The following is a 17,441-nucleotide window of genomic DNA, read 5'->3' on the forward strand; positions in this document are numbered from 1 at the left end:
ATTATAATTATGACAAATATTTATTCTTCGTCAAATAAAGAATCGTCTTAAAAAATGACATAACGATATTATATAATTTTTCTACAGAAATTATTTCTATATTTATTAAATAAGTATTTGTGTTAATATTTGTGTAATCACATAATAATTTATAATTTTAAAATATATTTACTAATTAAATTAATTATTGTTACAAATTATTTTGGTATATTATTTTGGTATATTAATTTCTGGTATATTATTTACTTCATTTGACAAATCTTTCAAAATAAATTTATGCTAAATATGCTTTTCAATAATATGTGTCATTCGAAAAATCGGAGCTGAAGGAAGAGGAATAGGTTTGCGCGCAAGGTGCGTGCAGATTAAATTTGGAAACGATCCCCGCTCTTTCGCTTTTCGATCTCGTCTCGGGGAACAAGATTTAAACTGATTCCACACTCTCTAACCCCGTGCCCGCGTTGCAAAATATCCCGACCTCGATTTACATTCCATCCCGATGAGAAGAAAAAGAAGGAAATAGGAAGAAAGCGAGGGATGTCCCGCGATGCCGCTAAAATTTTTTGATGAAATCGCGAATACCGAAACCGATATTGTCTTGAATGAATCATCGCGTTGAGCAGATTGCTGTGCAGAAAATCCCTCTGATTGACGCATCCATGACGATAAATGATAACTGATAGCGACGCACCCATCGAATCTGACACAATTTGTCATATATTTCAATCGAAACTATCGAATTCAGATACGTAATTCAATACATTTAACACTTTGCGCTATTTATTAGGTGTTGGAATTAATTCGTAGCGTTTTACAAGTGATGGGAAGTACTTTCATTAATGTATTTTTTAATGCTCATGTGAAATAAATAACATTCTTTCATTAAAAAACGCTACGAATTAATTCCAACACCTAATATTATATTTTATACGTAATAACGATGTAACATGTTTTGCATCATTTGGTATCCGAAGTTTAATCTTCAGCCACTCAGCCCCCACTTGACTTGTTAACGATACAAAAGCGCAAACAAAGGGCCATATTTTTCCATCGAAAATTTCTGAAAGAGAAAGAAAACGAGAAGAGCGATGCTGAAGGTGGGGTGAGAGGTATGGGCAATCCGAGGGAAATTTCGACGCGGACGTGTAACGGCGAATCCGCTTTTCTAGCGGATGGCAGCGACGTCGACGACGGGAGTAGGGTGGCGGCCGTAAAATAAAAGGGGTGAACGGGAGGGAGAGGCGGGAAACGGAAAGGGAGGTAAAGTCATTCCCTTGGAGCGACGTCCTCGGTAGGAGCGGGTTCCCTTGGACCCGCGCCGTCACTGGCCCGACGTAATCTGTCCGTTCGTTCACGGCGACTCACAATGTGGCCCCCGAGATAACAAATAAAGCCCCATTGTCGCAATTGTGTGGATTTAAAAGGATTTGCCCGGCTTCTCCGCACCCCCACCGCCGCCGCCACCACCGTCCGCGCTCTCAGTGATCCTCTCTCTCTCTCTCTTTCTCTCTCTCTTTTTCTCTCGCCCGCTCGTCTTCCCTATCCTTCCCCCTGTTCCTCTCGCCCTTCTCCCCCCTCCACCCCGTTATACGTACCAATTCAACCCCCTACGTGTTCCGCAGCCTCTTCCCGATTTCTCGCTTCTCTCGTTGCGGTGAAACGGGCCTTTTTACGCGCTTTGATGTTACATATGAACGTCCGTCTGATATCAATGGGAAAAACTGTTAATATAATTAGTCGTGAACAATCTCGATTCGATTAATCGAATATATTCTAAATTGAATTACAGTATGACAATATGAAAGTGTCGAGAATACTTGCTTGTTTAGTTTAATTTAATTAAATTAGTACAGAAAATAATTTCTCGTGATTTCTTCTTGAATTTATTAAATTTATAAGTTTGAAATTTATCAAGTTTATTAATAAAAGAAATTGCGCAGAAAATTTAAAGATAGCTTAATCGTCATTCAAATAATTTTTTTATAAAAAAAGAGTAGTTCACAAAGAGTGATACATGAGCTGCTCTTACAGTTTTTTACTCGATCTTAAAATAATAATGTGAGAGGAAGAATTTCCCGCCGATCGCTACAATTCCTCCGAATTAAACTTTCAGAAATAAACACGTTTACGATTAATATCCATTTTTATCGATGTAGATCTAGTAGTTAATTTTTTCCATATAGCACATAACTTGCGCCAACGTTATTGTCATGGTGGAATCAAAAAGATGGAGGCGTTTTGAAGGATGTGTAATAGTTAGTAAAATAGTAGAGTTTAGCCAATTAGAGACCATAGGCAATGTGGAATACAAATGACGAAAGGTCATCATTTATTCAAACGTCAATATAGCAATTGACGAAAATCAATTTTATTAATTTATTTTATTATATATATTCTGTTATATTTATTTATCAATCATTTTTATATCACGCATTGAGAAAAATGGTCTATGGTTGGATTAAATTGTAATTCTGGTAGAAAATAAACAAATTAGAATTTCCTGGTTAAATCTACTAGAATTTTAATGAGAATTTAATTGAGATAATTAAAATTCTGGTTGATATAAAGACAAGAATTCTAGTAGATTTTATCAGAAATATTGTATTAACCAGAATTCTGATTATCTCAACTAGAATTCTAATAAATTTTACTAGAAAATTCTGAGTCGTCTATTTTGAACCAGAATTTTTTTCAATGGCGGTTTTCCTGTGTTAGCGTAGGTAATTGCAATAGCTAGTATCTGATTAGTCGAAATTCACCCATCCCAACCTTATCACGAACAATGCTTCATTTTTTTAATTCCACCATGATTACAATATTGTTGGAACATTGCAATGTTGCTGCAATATTGCTAGAATAATCTGTAGGCTATATAAACTATATAGAAATCTAGGTTTAATTTATTCTTCGTCTTTTTCTAATTCTTGGAACTAGAGAAAAAGATAAAGGTAAGTCGAGATTAAAGTTAATCTACGTTGGTGGAAACAAATCTAATACCCAATGTAAATTAACTTTAATCATAGTTCAACTTACTTTTCATCTCTCCTTTTATTAATATATATTATATTATTTTATTAATATATTAATATATTAAGTTTTAGAATTAGAAAAAAATGAAGAAATGAAAGAAATTGAACCGAGATGAAAGTTAATCTGGATTGGTAGAAACCAGCCTAAAGCCAGAATCAGACTATCTTCAATCTCAACCTTCAATGCGTAGTCCGATTCTGGCCTAACAGCGTGATCCGTCCTCGCGGGCGACGCGATCGTCCACGCTTCCGGTCACAATCGTAACTAATTGTTATTGTTCCTTGTCGCGACGCGACGCGAGAGGGCCGCGTAGCTTATGTCACCGCGGGATGATATAGCGCGTTGTTTATCGGCCGCCAGATAGAGGCATCCGCGGGGGAGAGGCTGATGGCGAGTGGGTGGAACGGGTGGAGGAGGGGAACGTGCAGAGGTTGGAATTGTAAAGATTACGGCCGATGTTTATGCATTTATGCTGAGTTATTGTCGGCGCGGCTTTACCGATGTTTATGCTGATTTACGCTTTGTGCTATCTGCCGGGACACATTGTCCCCGGAATTATTATTCCGCGGTCGCGGCGGTGTTCCGCCATCCGCACCCCATACGCACCCCTCCCCCCTCCCCCTCGCTTTCCAGCTACCCCTTGAAATTTCGAATTTCATCACACTCTGTCACACTCTGGGTAACGGTAATTCTCCACTTTGTGTTTCCATAGAAAACGATTGGCGCATACCGAGAGATTTCTGTGTTTGTAATTATTAATTAAGACTTTTTTCATCGCTGCGATAGCTGAGACGAGGGGGTGTTTACTTGGAAAAACTTAAAGATCCTGAAATTGTCAGAGGATTTCTTTTTTATCATCTCGGATTTTGTCGATACTCAGAGAAATTGAAATTTTATAATTTTTAATTTTTAATTCTGTTTCTTTCTGAAAACGTTGTTTCTTTTTCTTGATAATACAAAATGTTAACAATCAGTAATATTCACGCAAATTAGAATGAAAGCAATAGAAGAGAGTAAATTCGTTTGCATTACATTCCAATTTATTTTAAAGCGTTTCATTGTGTTTAAAAATTCTTTAATTCTCTTATCTAGAATTTTGAATAAAAATATCTGGAGAATCCAGGAATTATTAGATAATTTTTTTACAAGAGAGAGAGATTTCAGTAAATATCCTGTGATAGTTTAATGTGAAAAAGACTACGAATCGTTCTCAAGAAAGAGAAGTCGAATCTTCGAATATGAATATATTTCGCATTATATAAATTACGTGTATTAATTCGAGATCACATTTATTTGAAAAAGAAAACCGTGCGAATGGAAAAAAAACGTGCGGACAGTTTGCGCAACTATCGCGACTTAAAATAATAACAGCAGCAATGATAAAACGACTTTGCTCTCGCTAAATACATTGTTATGACGGCGTGAAGTAAATGCACCACTGTTATCATCCTCATGCCTCCGACTGCATTGTCCTGGTGGTTTCCGGCGAAATTCTTCGCGACGCGACCGCCGTTACGAAAAAGCCCACGTATCTCCAAACCTCCCCTCTCGCCTCTCCTCTTTTCTTTTTTTTATCTCCATGAGGTGAGGCATAAATAAGCACTGCGTTTGTGCGCCTCGTAGGTACATAATGGAGTATTATGTGTCGGAGATACCGCCGCTGTTCCTCTTTTCCCTTCACCGTAGCACTAAAGGGGGGGTGTGTGTACAAGATACTTACTGCAAATACCTATGGTGCCCCGTATCGTGTTCTGGAACGATGATAATACGTCCCATTGTACGTGGGAAGACGAGAACACAGTTTATAAAAATTGTAGAGAGGTGTTAGCGTTTGCGATAATCGATAGTCGTGCTATAACGTAAACACGATAAAAAAAAAGAAAGACACGAATATACAGGGCGTCTCAAGATTAACAGTTCCATTTCTTGATGTATTCATAATCTTATTGTCCTACTTGGAGAAAAAAAAATTTTAGTTTTTATGATGATAGTGTTACAAATTTTAAAAAGTTAACAATCTGAGAAAAAATATTTGTACCTGGAAAATTATTGTTTAAAAAGCCTTATTTATAGAAAATAAAATTAATTAACAATTTATTAATAATAAATTCTAATACAAACGCGAAAGATTTTGTAAAAATAATGTTCGTGATCTTCAAAATTAAATTTCTTAACTGTGTGAATACTTTTGTACGTCCATATAATATAATTTTTTATTTTTATTTATTTTATTAAAATAATATATTTTATTATATTACATCTTTTTAGATAAAATAATTTTGAGAAATATATAGAATATTTTATTCTTTGTTAATAAATTGCTAATTGTTTACTTTCCAAAATAAGTATAATTATTTAAAAGGTATCTTTCCTGTACGAATATTTTTGCACTTATTGTATATATGTACAATTGTTGGCAAAAATTATTGAATTATTATTAGAAATTGTAAAAACCTATAAAAATTAAAAAAAAACTTAAGCTTATTAAATCATTTATAATAAGACTTTTGCTTAACGACTCTTGCCATCATGAGATGATCATGGAATTATGTTGTATCGCAGGCTAACTAACGCGTTCTCAGTTGCAAAACTATTCAATTAAATCATTTCCTTCCCTTGTAATACACGTGAAACCCTTCTTCAGCTGTTCCTTTGTTTTTACTTTACCATATGACATATAACGACATCGGATTCAGCTACATATTTATGATAACGACAAGCTTCAATGAATCTGCGTCGAATGAGAAAATTGGGTAGAAGTTAAAAGACAATTATTAATAAGTGTGAAAGATATAACTCTTTTTTCTTTATTAAAAAGATCACAATCTGTCTTACAAATACAAAGGCGATTTTTTATTTTTTTATAACTTAATTAATTTTTTATTGTTAACTATTATTGAGTTCAATTTTTTACACATATATTGATATTTTAAAAATATATATAATTTCTACAGAAAAATTAAATTAATTATTTGTCTTATAATTATACAATGTTAACAAAAAGAATCTCTTTTACTAACGAAAATGATAGCGATTTTGAAACAAGATTGAAATAATATTTTAACTATTTTATTAAGTTGTTTACAAAGCAGACTATAATTATTGGGAAAGATCAACTACATTTTAAAAGCTTTCTTTCAAGTTAAAAAAGCAAAAATTTTAGTATTCAATCTTTAATTTAAAAAAACTATTGTATAATAAATTTTATTACAATTTATTCCGCAGAAAAATCTTTTCTTCATAAAAACATAAAATTTGAAAGAGATTGTTTTAACTTTGGTTATGAAATTATTACTTTTAATAGTGCGAAAAAATGTGATGTCAAGAAAAACGTATTTAACATTTTATATTAATGTTTTTTATATAGATATCTAATAATGACTGCGCTATTCTACTATTATAAATTAATCTTTCGAGTCAACAAAATATTCATTCAGCATATCTGACGCACTCATTATTAAATAGTAATTAATTAAATAGTAATTGGCTCGTTCATAAAAAAATTTTTGGAGAATTAAGACTTATGTGTCAATATCTACAAGCAATGATATTCGCATGAGAAATACACTAATAAATTTTTAAAACTTTTAATGTTTTTCTTCAATTGTACTTTTTATACATTTCAATCATTCTTTAAATTTAATTATTTTCAACCTTTAACTTCCTTAAATTTGAATTACGTTTTAATCTTAATTTTATATTCAATTGCAATGATCATTTTTATAATTTTTAAAAATGTCAGTAGCAAAATAAGTTGCGATTTAAATAATTTTTTAATATGGAAATAAATTTTGGAGAAAATAAATTTATTGCGTAGTGTTAACATCATGTTATGAACAAATTAATAAGATGGTTAGGCAATAAAATAATTTAACTAAATTTGAGATCTCTATATTTAAAAAAACGGAGCAGATGTTTACTCGAGTTCTTGCATACTTCAAAATATAAAATACAACATGCGCTTAATTTTTGCGTACTGATTTCTTTAATATCATATTAATTTTATTAATTCCTATTAATTCCTATTAATTTTTATATAGATCTTTAAAAATACATTTTTCAATATTCAAAATTTTATTTTTTAAGTGGATTACACAAATCAAAATTTTCTATATAATTTTTGCATCTTCTTAATTCAACATATTTAAATACACAGAGTAGTATGTGTCTAAAATGTTTTAATACTTTGTATTTACTATTAATTAGCGGTAGATCATCACTAATATCATTAATACAATACTCACCACAATTACATAGTCATACCAAACACCAATATACAAAACAAATTGCAGTCGAATCTAACAGTACAATGTTACAAATTACTAACCACCTTTCAGAGCTCTTCACATGAAAGAGCATCCCGACTACAAGTATCGGCCGCGCCGGAAACCAAAATCTCTGGTGAAGAAGGAGAACAAGTTCGGCTTCTCAATATCGCCGCTGATATCACCTGGCGACAGCCTGGCTAATCTACCACGCGGTCTTCTGCCACCGTTGACGCCTCCGACGCATCATCCATTGATGTCACACGAGGACCTGAAGATCCCGCGCTTCTTTCCACCGTTTGCCTACCCGCTTTATCCCTTACAGCACAAGCTGAGCGACGAATTCAACGGCGGTAAGCTGGCCGCCGATTTGGCCTTACAGGCCCTCTACACCGGCAGTCCCTTTTATCCGAGCCATCAAGCGATATCCTGGCCGACAGGCCTATCAGCAGCCACATGTTTACAACCTAACTGCAGCTGCCCGAGTCCACCGAAGGAGCCTAAAAGGCCATTTCCGCCGTCCAAGATGGATGATCCGCCTTTCCCGAGTCCAGCAAGGGCTGATGATGACGCCGTCGTCGCGGAACGAGAAGAATCTCGGTATCGAAAACTCGAGTTGGACTTCTCCGCCAATTTGGAGAGTCATCATCACCATCATCATCACCATCATCAGGAGGATCGTTCTCAGGATCGCTTCTCTTCATCCTCATCCTCATCACCGCCCACGGAACAGTTAGAGAGATCGTCGACGACGACAACGACGACCACAACAACATCGTCCTCATCATCAAGCAGCAGAGTCGATAGCACCTTCTCCGTTCAGAGTCTGACGTCGACTTCCAATGGCTCGAATTCAAGCTCACAGCGTGGACACGTCATATGAAGGCCGCTTCCGGTTCTCCCGGATTTAAACTTCCGGGGGAGCCTGATGCCGGCCGCATGGCCGACTGCCGATTGGTGGCGGGTCGCTCCGATGCTCTCCCCGATCCCCCAAACGACGGTCGTGAATCTGAGCACCGGTATCGTCAAGGAAGACACTGTCCACTTCCAAGACGAGCAACAGAGGAACTCGACGACCGTGTCCAGGCCGCCAAGGAATGGCGTGCATATCGCCAACATGCAGTGATCCAATCAATAATTGTTGCGCATTCTGTGGATGAATATTTTAGTATCTCGCAATCGAAAGTGAATCAGTGCTATCACGTAACTCTTAGATAAATGAATGACAAGGGCTTTCTCCTTTTTAACGAGGACTCGTTTTGTAGTTTGATCTCTTTCGGAGTAACATAATCCAAAATAATGAACGGGAGAACGACGTATGGGTGAAGCGCCAAAAAAATATTGGAATCGAAGAGTAGGCTGTATTGAAGGAATATCTTCTCGACCGCAGTCGGAGCTGACGAATAGAAATCGATAACTCGGCTATACGGCCCCGAAATCCCACAAAGGGCGGACGCAAAGGGTCCTTTCGACCGGATCGTGCACGCGAAGCTGGATACTAGAGGAGTCCAATTCTGATGAGATAACCAACCCTCTCACATGCCACATATTATAGGGCGGGCGGGTGGGCGCGTTCGGGGGTGGACACGGTGGAGAAGGGAGGAAAAAAAAAGCTCTTCTGGCGGAGGCAAATCTCTTCTTTGGGACGCGGCCGTGCGAAATAAGCCTGAAACGTTCTGAATGCTAACGTAGAGACGCGTACGAACCCCGACGACGCGGTTTCGTTGTATCTCGCAGCGTCGCGTCGCGCTGCGCTGCACCGGTTTTCGCGACGAAAGCGGCGAAAGCATCGATACGGCGAAATGGAAGACGCGTGGCTGACTTTGCGAACACTGATCGCGACGCGAATCCTTTTCTAATATTATGGGGAAACCAGAAAGACATTTTCGAAAGTTATTAGAGGTATATTACGTTCCATCTCACTTGATTTCGTCAATGTTGTCTGGTAATCTGAATAACGAACAAAATTATGTTTTTAATTTTTCTCTAACTTTTGCGCAAAGCGTTGTTACAATGTTATATTTCACGTGTTTATAATATTTTGACATTTTTATTTATTGGGATTAAGAGGCTTATCCTGATTGTTCAATGAGGAGATATAAATTGAATGAAACTTAAGACATTTTGACTATTAAAAATATATTTATCGATGTACATAATTTTACATCTGAAAAAAATAGAAAATAAAATGAAAAAAAAATTTATTTTTTGTAAAATGTTCATGAATCTCTCGATTTTGAATCAATGTTCCAAAAGGCTTGATCTGAAATTCAACAAAATTCAAATGTGTAGATTCTATTTATTGTGGAAAGTCACGTTTTCCATTCTAATTCTTCTCAAAATTTTTTCACCGAACTATCCAACGGATAAGCCTCTTAATTCATAACACCAGACATATTTTTATACGATCTCGTTTTTGTTATATGTGTAACAATTATTGTTGACTTGTTAAGGCGAGTTGTAACATTATCGCTCGTCGAGAGTAATCCGCCGACTTCTCCTCCTTGTAGAAATTCCCACTAAGTATTTCTAATGATCGTAGCGAGCACTAATGCGAGTTCATTAGCGTGTACCCTAATGGGAATAAGATGCAAGTAAAACATAAAACATATCTAATGCATAGAAAAACATATCCTCTCTTTCTCTCATTTTCTCTTTCTCTCTCTCTCTCTCTCTCTCTCTCTCTCTCTCTCTTTTTCCTTCTCTCTTTCTCTCTTTTTCTCAATAATCACGCGACGCATTTCGCGTACGCATAGCGACGCTTCAATTAACTCGATTAATTCGGAACAAGAATAATGCGGATGCGCTACGATAATTCCCGCCTCGACGATTACGATACTATTGTTAATTACTTCTGTAATATAATATATGCAACGCGGTTGTAAATAAATCTCGATCCGAATTAAGGAATATTGTCCCCCATCCCTTGAACTTCTTGCATTTTTCAAACATGATTATTTAAGAGCGCAAACAAGAAGACACTTTCCTTTCCTTTTGTTAGCAGAATTTTTACCGGTGTACATTTAAGATAGATATTCGCAGTCCTTTTTTTTTTGTACACTCGCGTTCTTATCAAAAATCAAATATTAGCAAGGACAGCCTACAAGTCTACATCTGAAGTTTCAGCTTATCGCGAGACTAATATCGCGTGAGTGAATACGAGCGCAAGCTTTGCACCACCCTCGTGGTTTTTCCAAGGAAAGCCGCGAAATTAATCGGAGGGGGTGACGACGAGGAAAATCTCGAGGGCAATGTGAAGTTTCCTCCTTCGTGCCCCCGTCGCTTCTCCTTTCCTACCGGGCCTACAGGGCGGCTCGTCGTGTTTTATTTCTGATAGCGACGCCTCCGTCTCTCTGCCACGGGGACATTATCGTCACCGCGAAGGACCCTTTCTTCCCCCATAAAGGCAATCATGCTTTCTCCGCGGTGAGATAACGACGGGAATGGCGGCACGTTCCCTCTCTGTTCCACGACAATCAGTAAAATTCTTCGCCACGTTTGCGATCGATTTCGCAAGGAACGAATACACGGTTTAAAAGTCGAGATATGTATATAAATCCTTAAAACACAATTTAAAATAAGAACCACCCAGAGGCAATTTAACTTTGAGATCTATAATAACATAAGCCAATAAATGAAGTGGTTCTTAATTTTTGCTCATTAAATACAAAAAATCTGTAGCACTATAACTTTTTTATTAAAATGTTTATCAGAACGTCATTTTTAATAGAAATATCTGTTTTATTTTTCTTTAATCACTTTTACTTTATGAATTTAAAGTTTTCTTTCCTTTGAATCATGTGAGAAGAGATACATAACAACTTATAGATGCAACACATATGAGAAGCTCAACTTTTATTCCAATTTGACAACTTAAAATGCAGGCTATAAACTTTTTCCAAATCTACTTTGTGATTTCATAATGAAACAATCATACATATAATAGAATTTATTTATTTTTAGTAGTCTTTATACAAGAAGAATTCGCTATATTTTTAGATTTTTAGAAAACAAATCTTTTTAACTACACAAAAATGACGTGTTACAACTTTTTGAACATCAGATATGAAAAAAATCGACGAAAAAACACAAAATATAAATTTTATTAATGTTATCAAAGTCTTGTTGACTAGTGTAGTTTTATAATTATAATGTTCTTTTTTTTCTAAATGTCTAGGATCTATCCAATCCTATTCAAAATCCATTCTAGACCTTTAGGATGGAATATCATTGGTGGAACGCGAGTATCTAAACGCGCTTTCGCGAATAACGCCCGGATTGTTCGAAGATGACAACGACGATGGCGGAGGGCTGGTAAGTTTTACGGGTGGTGCACAAAGACATGGAAAGAGGAACGTACGGAGTAGAAGAGCAGCAACGACTATCCTCTGACCAGGGAAGTCTACGCGCCACTCCATTAGTATGCGCGGAAGTGCGCCGCGCTCGATTGTGGCGGGTATTGTCATCGAAGAATGTCCTCGTTGCGCGGAGCTTCACGGCTCCGGACGGTTCCCTCGGTAAGGAGACGAAAGCGGGAATTCGAGTGAAATGTAATCACTCGTCGAGAGTGAGCATCGAGAGAACATCCCAACCACATAGTTCATCCGATGCGGGTGCGGCGAGAAAGACGACTCTGACTCTGACAACGCTACGTGTCTATAGAAGTATCTTAGGAATAACATTGTCTTCTTGATTTCAGAGAATTTCAACTTCCGCGTCGTCATTGCACAGCCCGCAATTGAGTTTTACGTCAACGTTACCGCGAGTACTTCCACGCCGGGGCATGCGAGAAACTTGTTTCATTTAGCTGGAATTAACCCGGGACACAATCCAGTAATCTTCGCCAAAACACGAGCCAGGGGGTTGCGCGCAAGTCAGATTTAAATGATCTTTCAGCTTCAGTACCTAAAATTTCCACGGAGATAAGGCGACGGTAAAATCTGTTTCGCCATTTTACCGAAATTAGCCGGGAAACATAGGGATCCTCTTTGGGGATTCCCGCGTTCCGAAGGGGGTGGGACGGACGTTTTAATTGCGTCGCTCGTCCGCGCTCGGCGATATCAGCCGCGCTTTTATGCACGGCGTAGAGAGGAGGCGCGATCGTTTGATTGCGGAAAATGACGGGCGGCAGTGGGCGCGAGTGGAAGTTTTGAGTGGGCGTCGGTCCCGGCAGACAATGAGGCATTCAGGCACGGCATTGTGCCGGCCGACAACTGCGTTACCCTAGACAAACCCGAAATCACCGGCGCTATCGCCGCTCCAGATCCGATTATGCGAATAATAAAAAGCGTGATGACAGAGTGAGGGGGAGAGAGAGAGAGAGAGAGAGAGAGAGAGAGAGAGAGAGAGAGAGAGAGAGCGAGAGAAGGAGAAGGGGTGGAGAACGAGAGATAGGGGTGGGCATACTAAAGATTAATAATAGCGGAGCCACGTGGCTGACGCCTCCCTTATCGTCTTACAACAAACATCTCATATCTTTATATTCTTTAGATTGCACAGCAAGATATGTGAGAACCTTCTCCGAAAAATTTTTGTAATTAATTTAAATTAACAATTTCTCGGAATGTATTAAGAGGTCTAGCCTAGCGATATTAAAAACAAAAATGAAAATTTCTCGAATTTTTCAAAGTTATTATGAAACCCGCCAAACATATTGAACACTGTATTTCAGGGAGAATGGAAAAGCCAATTTTACGAAATTGCTTACGGCAGCCTGCAGTTTTCTAATTTTTTAATTATTATGCATTTTTTAATATTTTATTATGAATATTTTGGCTCTGAAAACTACGATACTATGACAATGATAACAATAACTATCGAGTATATATTAGGTAAGGTGGTACAATTTCGAACATGATTCTGAATGAAATAAGATTTGAATACATTTTTCGAGGTTCAAGTTTGGTAACCTCGTTGTGCGGAGAGTACAAATTTTATTTCATTCAGAATTGATCCATGTTCAAAATGATATTATCTTACTCTATAATTTAAGATGACGAGATTGTTGAAATTGACGTAAAATTTAAATGCGCCGCAAATGACGAGACGATAGCAATTATTAAGACCAAAGACTAAGACATAATTTGAAAAACTGCATAAATAGATATAGCAGAACGAAAATGTCTAACATTCATGAAATGTGAGGTAAGATGTGAAGAGAAACAGATTGAAAAGTAAAAAGTGATAAAGAACGAATGTTAAAGAGTAATTATAGAATCTATACTGAAAAAAAGATGCTGTTGATTCAAGTCTATATTATGGGCTGTCACTAACATAAGTGATTAATTCATGTATATTTTTATTGACATAAAGACATAAATTATTATTTCAATAATCAAGCCTTTATGTCAATAAAAATATATGAATTAATTACTTATGTTAGTGACAGCCCGTAATATAGACTTTAATTGAATCAACAGCATTTTTTTCTCAGTGTAATAGCAATGTATAAAGATGGCATGAAATTTTATGAAGTGATGTAAAGTATTTTTGAGAATGTGAGTAAAGAATAGATGAACAGGCGCTATCATGAAATATTATTGGATCTATTTGCTTGCATCTCGATTCATGAGCGATTAGCATTTCTGGATTGATAGGTGCTTCATACCATCGGTGGCTCATGCCATCGTCCCGTCGCGGGAACGACCATGAACGTCGCTTAATTATGCATTAGGGGAAGGAGATCGTCAAGTCCGACCGAAGTTGGCGAACTTGGTTAATTAGGAACGGTAGTCAGACGCTGCCTGCCATTGTCCGGCGCTGTTGACTTCCGGCCTTCACGCCCGTCTGTCTCACCTCTCACCAACCCCTCCCCCAACGCTCTCCTTCCCTCTCCTTGGTCTTCATCCCCGTTACAGAAGGGCTGGGGACTGATTGTTTCATTGTTTCCGACCCCACTGTCAAATGCCACCGACCTGAATGGGGTTATTGTTGTTTCAGGCCACGCCGCAGACAATTCTCGGGGTTTTCAGAGTGCGCGCCAAGGCCGACATCCGAAGCGCAACTTTCGCCACCGCCCTTTTCATTCTACCTTCCACTGTCTACAATATTTTCATTAAAGGCGATACATATAATTATTATTTTTTCGTGGTGTTCTTAAGTTGGGATTGAATGGCAGTCGAACCTGAGAATGTTCTACGGTATTTACCAGCAATGGGACTCACTTTGCTAATTTCTACCACTCTTAAAAAATATGAATAATAATATAATTGAGTATCAGTTTATCAAATTTGATCAGTGAATAATTTCAATTGTCGATTTAAAAAGCAATAAATATTTAATTAATTTGTAATTTATAAAACAAGATGATTTTTGTTTAAATGAAGTGTATGGTGAATTTTTCAAGTTTAATTCCGTGAAATGCTCTTCAACGATTCTTTTTAATGATTGTTGGGCAACCACTCGCCATTAAACGGGAAGTTTCCTAGGAGTTTCTAGCCATCCGGCACATAACGAAAGTCCCGGTCAGTCCAGCGTTTTAAAATGCGAGTCCATTGCATCACGAGGATAAACATACGAATGCATCGGGACGGCTGTTCGTCTTCGCCCGGCATTCCCGAACGTCGTTTCGCCCCGTACGTCGTACTCTTACTCCAAAAGCAGAGCGGGACCGGTAAAATACTGACCGGGGCAACATTTCACGGACGGATCGCGTCCGTGACCGGCGCGCGATACGATCGTCGCATTTCCCGTGGACGCTCATATATAAGGCGAACTTATGCCGAGCGTAAATTCCCGGGGCCACGGAGGCGCTATCTTATCGCAGTCACGGTTTGCAAGGCACCGATAGAGACCATGCCCAGACATTATGCGAGATTGAAAAACCTGAGAGGCTTCTTTCGACCACACGTCGGACTTCCGGTCAACGGTCGTACGAAGCAACCGACGAACGGTGCTCCTCGATCTTTCCGAGGGTTGTAAGATCGAATTCGCGGATAAGTCATCTCGCAGAGGAAAAGTCAGGGGAGATCGGTGAGATCGCTACTTATGCATAGAAGAATTTTTCCTCTTCGCGTTTCCCAGTTCTGTCGAGAAATGAAATTTTTATAAGTTAAGTCAGATCGTGTACTGGCAGAAAGATTTACATTTTTTTTGAAATTTTGAATAGAAAAGAATTCGGAGTTAGCTAATGTTTGAATATTTGGAAGATAAAAATAAAACAATAAACAATACAATAAAATTACATAGATAATATTTGAGTTAGTATACAAAATCCGTAGCACTTCGTCCTGTCGACCATCACTAATAATCCATATTGAACTTTCTATTCAGGCAGTTTGATATTTTTATTTTTACTGTAAAAAGAAACGTGATTATTTCATATGATTATATATGATACATATGATACGTTATGATATATGATGTGATATTAGATTTCCTCTATAATAATAATAATTTGAAGTATTATTTAATAAACGTAAATAAAAATACCGTGGTCCACACTGCGTGATAATCAAATCACTTAAAATTAGCCCGAAACGTGTTAATGGAGATTTCCGATTATATTGATTCATACTGATTTTAATGAAGATTACCGAAGAGAAAAAATAATCGATTGCTAAGAATCGTACTTTCTAAATCTTTTGGAGTGGAATCTTTCTTTAAAAAATGAAAATTGAACCAATTTTAAAAAGAATGTCTCAGGCTGGTATTCAGTCGATCCTTATTTTAAGATCATTTTAAGTAATGTTTTGTTTTAAATAGTATCTAAGTAAAATGCTAATACAGCTCTTTGATTGGTTCATGACATCTTAAGATTTAAAAGACAGTCTCAAATATAAGATCCGATTATGAATACCGGCCTCAGTCTTCAATCTTTAAGAATGAGATTTGCTCTAAAAGTTTTAGAGAATACGTATCAAATATCAAGAATTTTTTCAATCTATGAAGCAAATCCTTCGACATCTCACAAATTAAAAATGGCTATGATCGCAGGTAAAAGACTGCACATCGCGCGTAAGAGAAAAAGTAAGAGAGAGAAGAAAGAGAGCTGGGCAGAAGAAAGCGAAGAAGTTTGGTCCATTCGCGAGACACTTCATCATGATTTAACGTCATAAAAGTCGAATAAGGTCCAAGATGCCGCATGATGCCCCAACACCTCCTCCTCGCGGATAGGAAACAAAATGTCATAAAATATCGAGAAAGCGCGACGTCACATTGCCGCCGACTCCTTTCTACCACGTTCCGGATGACCTGGGGACACCAAGCGGGTGACGGGGGTCGGCAGAAACGTCCCGGTAAATACAAATAAAAATGGAAAGCCGGCCGTAATGGCCGATGGAAAGCATGACGCATACCTATAGCCACGGCTGTTTCAAATTGATATTTCGAAAGTGCCACCCTCATACACATCTCCTACCCTTCGTGCCGCAAGCACAAGCAGAAACACACCCACACACGAACGTTCTTTATCGCGATTGCCCGCCTTCTCGCGCTTTCGTCGAACGATACTACAATACCCGTTCCTTTTCCTCTTTGTTAGTATTTCCCAGATTCGGAGCCTTTCTTTCTTATTTTCTTTCCGTTTTTTCTTATCCATTTTCTCCAACTTCCTCTGTTTCCTTTTTTTACTTCTTCTTATGCCTTTCTTTTCATTCTCGTCACTTGCATTTTTCCTTTTCGTCTCTTCTTTTTCTCATTCTCAAAGTCTTTCTTTTTCTCTTCTACTTCCTTACTCTCTAAAATTTTGCCACTAATATATTAGAGTGATATATTAATGAAGTGAATCTATTAATACAATATATTAAAGTAATTGTGCAATGTTTTGCAAATTTTTTTTATTTTATCTTTCTTTTTAATCGTAACTTTTTGATTTCACCATAACTTCTTGTTGCTTTTTTGTTTTTTCATTTTTCATCTTTTCTGCTTTCCTTCCTTCTTCTTCTCTCTAACATACCTATCCAGATTTACGGCCTGACCTGAGCCTAGTTTGGAAAATTGACTTTATTTCCTTTCGTCGATCCTTGCCACTTTTCCGAGCTTATCATGCCACTTCGGAACCGAATAGACAATTTCTTCACCAACCAAGAATGTTGGGCCACTGTTCTTTAAAATTCTACATTAGTCTCAATAACATTGTGTTACAAAGTATCTCAATCATATGAATGATGATTAGTGTGTTGATTTTTAGCTGCTGAAAAAAATATA

General features: G+C 37.3%; 1 protein-coding gene across 4 annotated transcripts in view; it reads left to right on the forward strand.

Moving 5' to 3' along the window:
- The window catches only part of LOC105152062 (uncharacterized), a 102,271-nt gene that overhangs the window by 72,078 nt on the left and 12,752 nt on the right, over window positions 1–17,441 (forward strand). For 3 of the 4 annotated variants that reach the window (XM_011066108.2, XM_087415357.1, XM_011066107.2), the window contains exon 2: window positions 7,368–13,743. The exons of the other annotated variant lie outside the window; for it this stretch is intronic. In XM_011066108.2, the coding sequence (XP_011064410.1) occupies window positions 7,368–8,178 (811 nt within the window). In that variant the 3' untranslated portion in view covers window positions 8,179–13,743. Of the gene's footprint in view, window positions 1–7,367; window positions 13,744–17,441 lie in introns of those variants that run through there. 4 annotated transcript variants of the gene reach the window in all.

This window comes from Acromyrmex echinatior, chromosome 17 (genome assembly GCF_024713525.1).
Source record: "Acromyrmex echinatior isolate Ae372 chromosome 17, ASM2471352v2, whole genome shotgun sequence".
In the NCBI taxonomy this organism is placed as follows: domain Eukaryota; kingdom Metazoa; phylum Arthropoda; class Insecta; order Hymenoptera; family Formicidae; genus Acromyrmex; species Acromyrmex echinatior.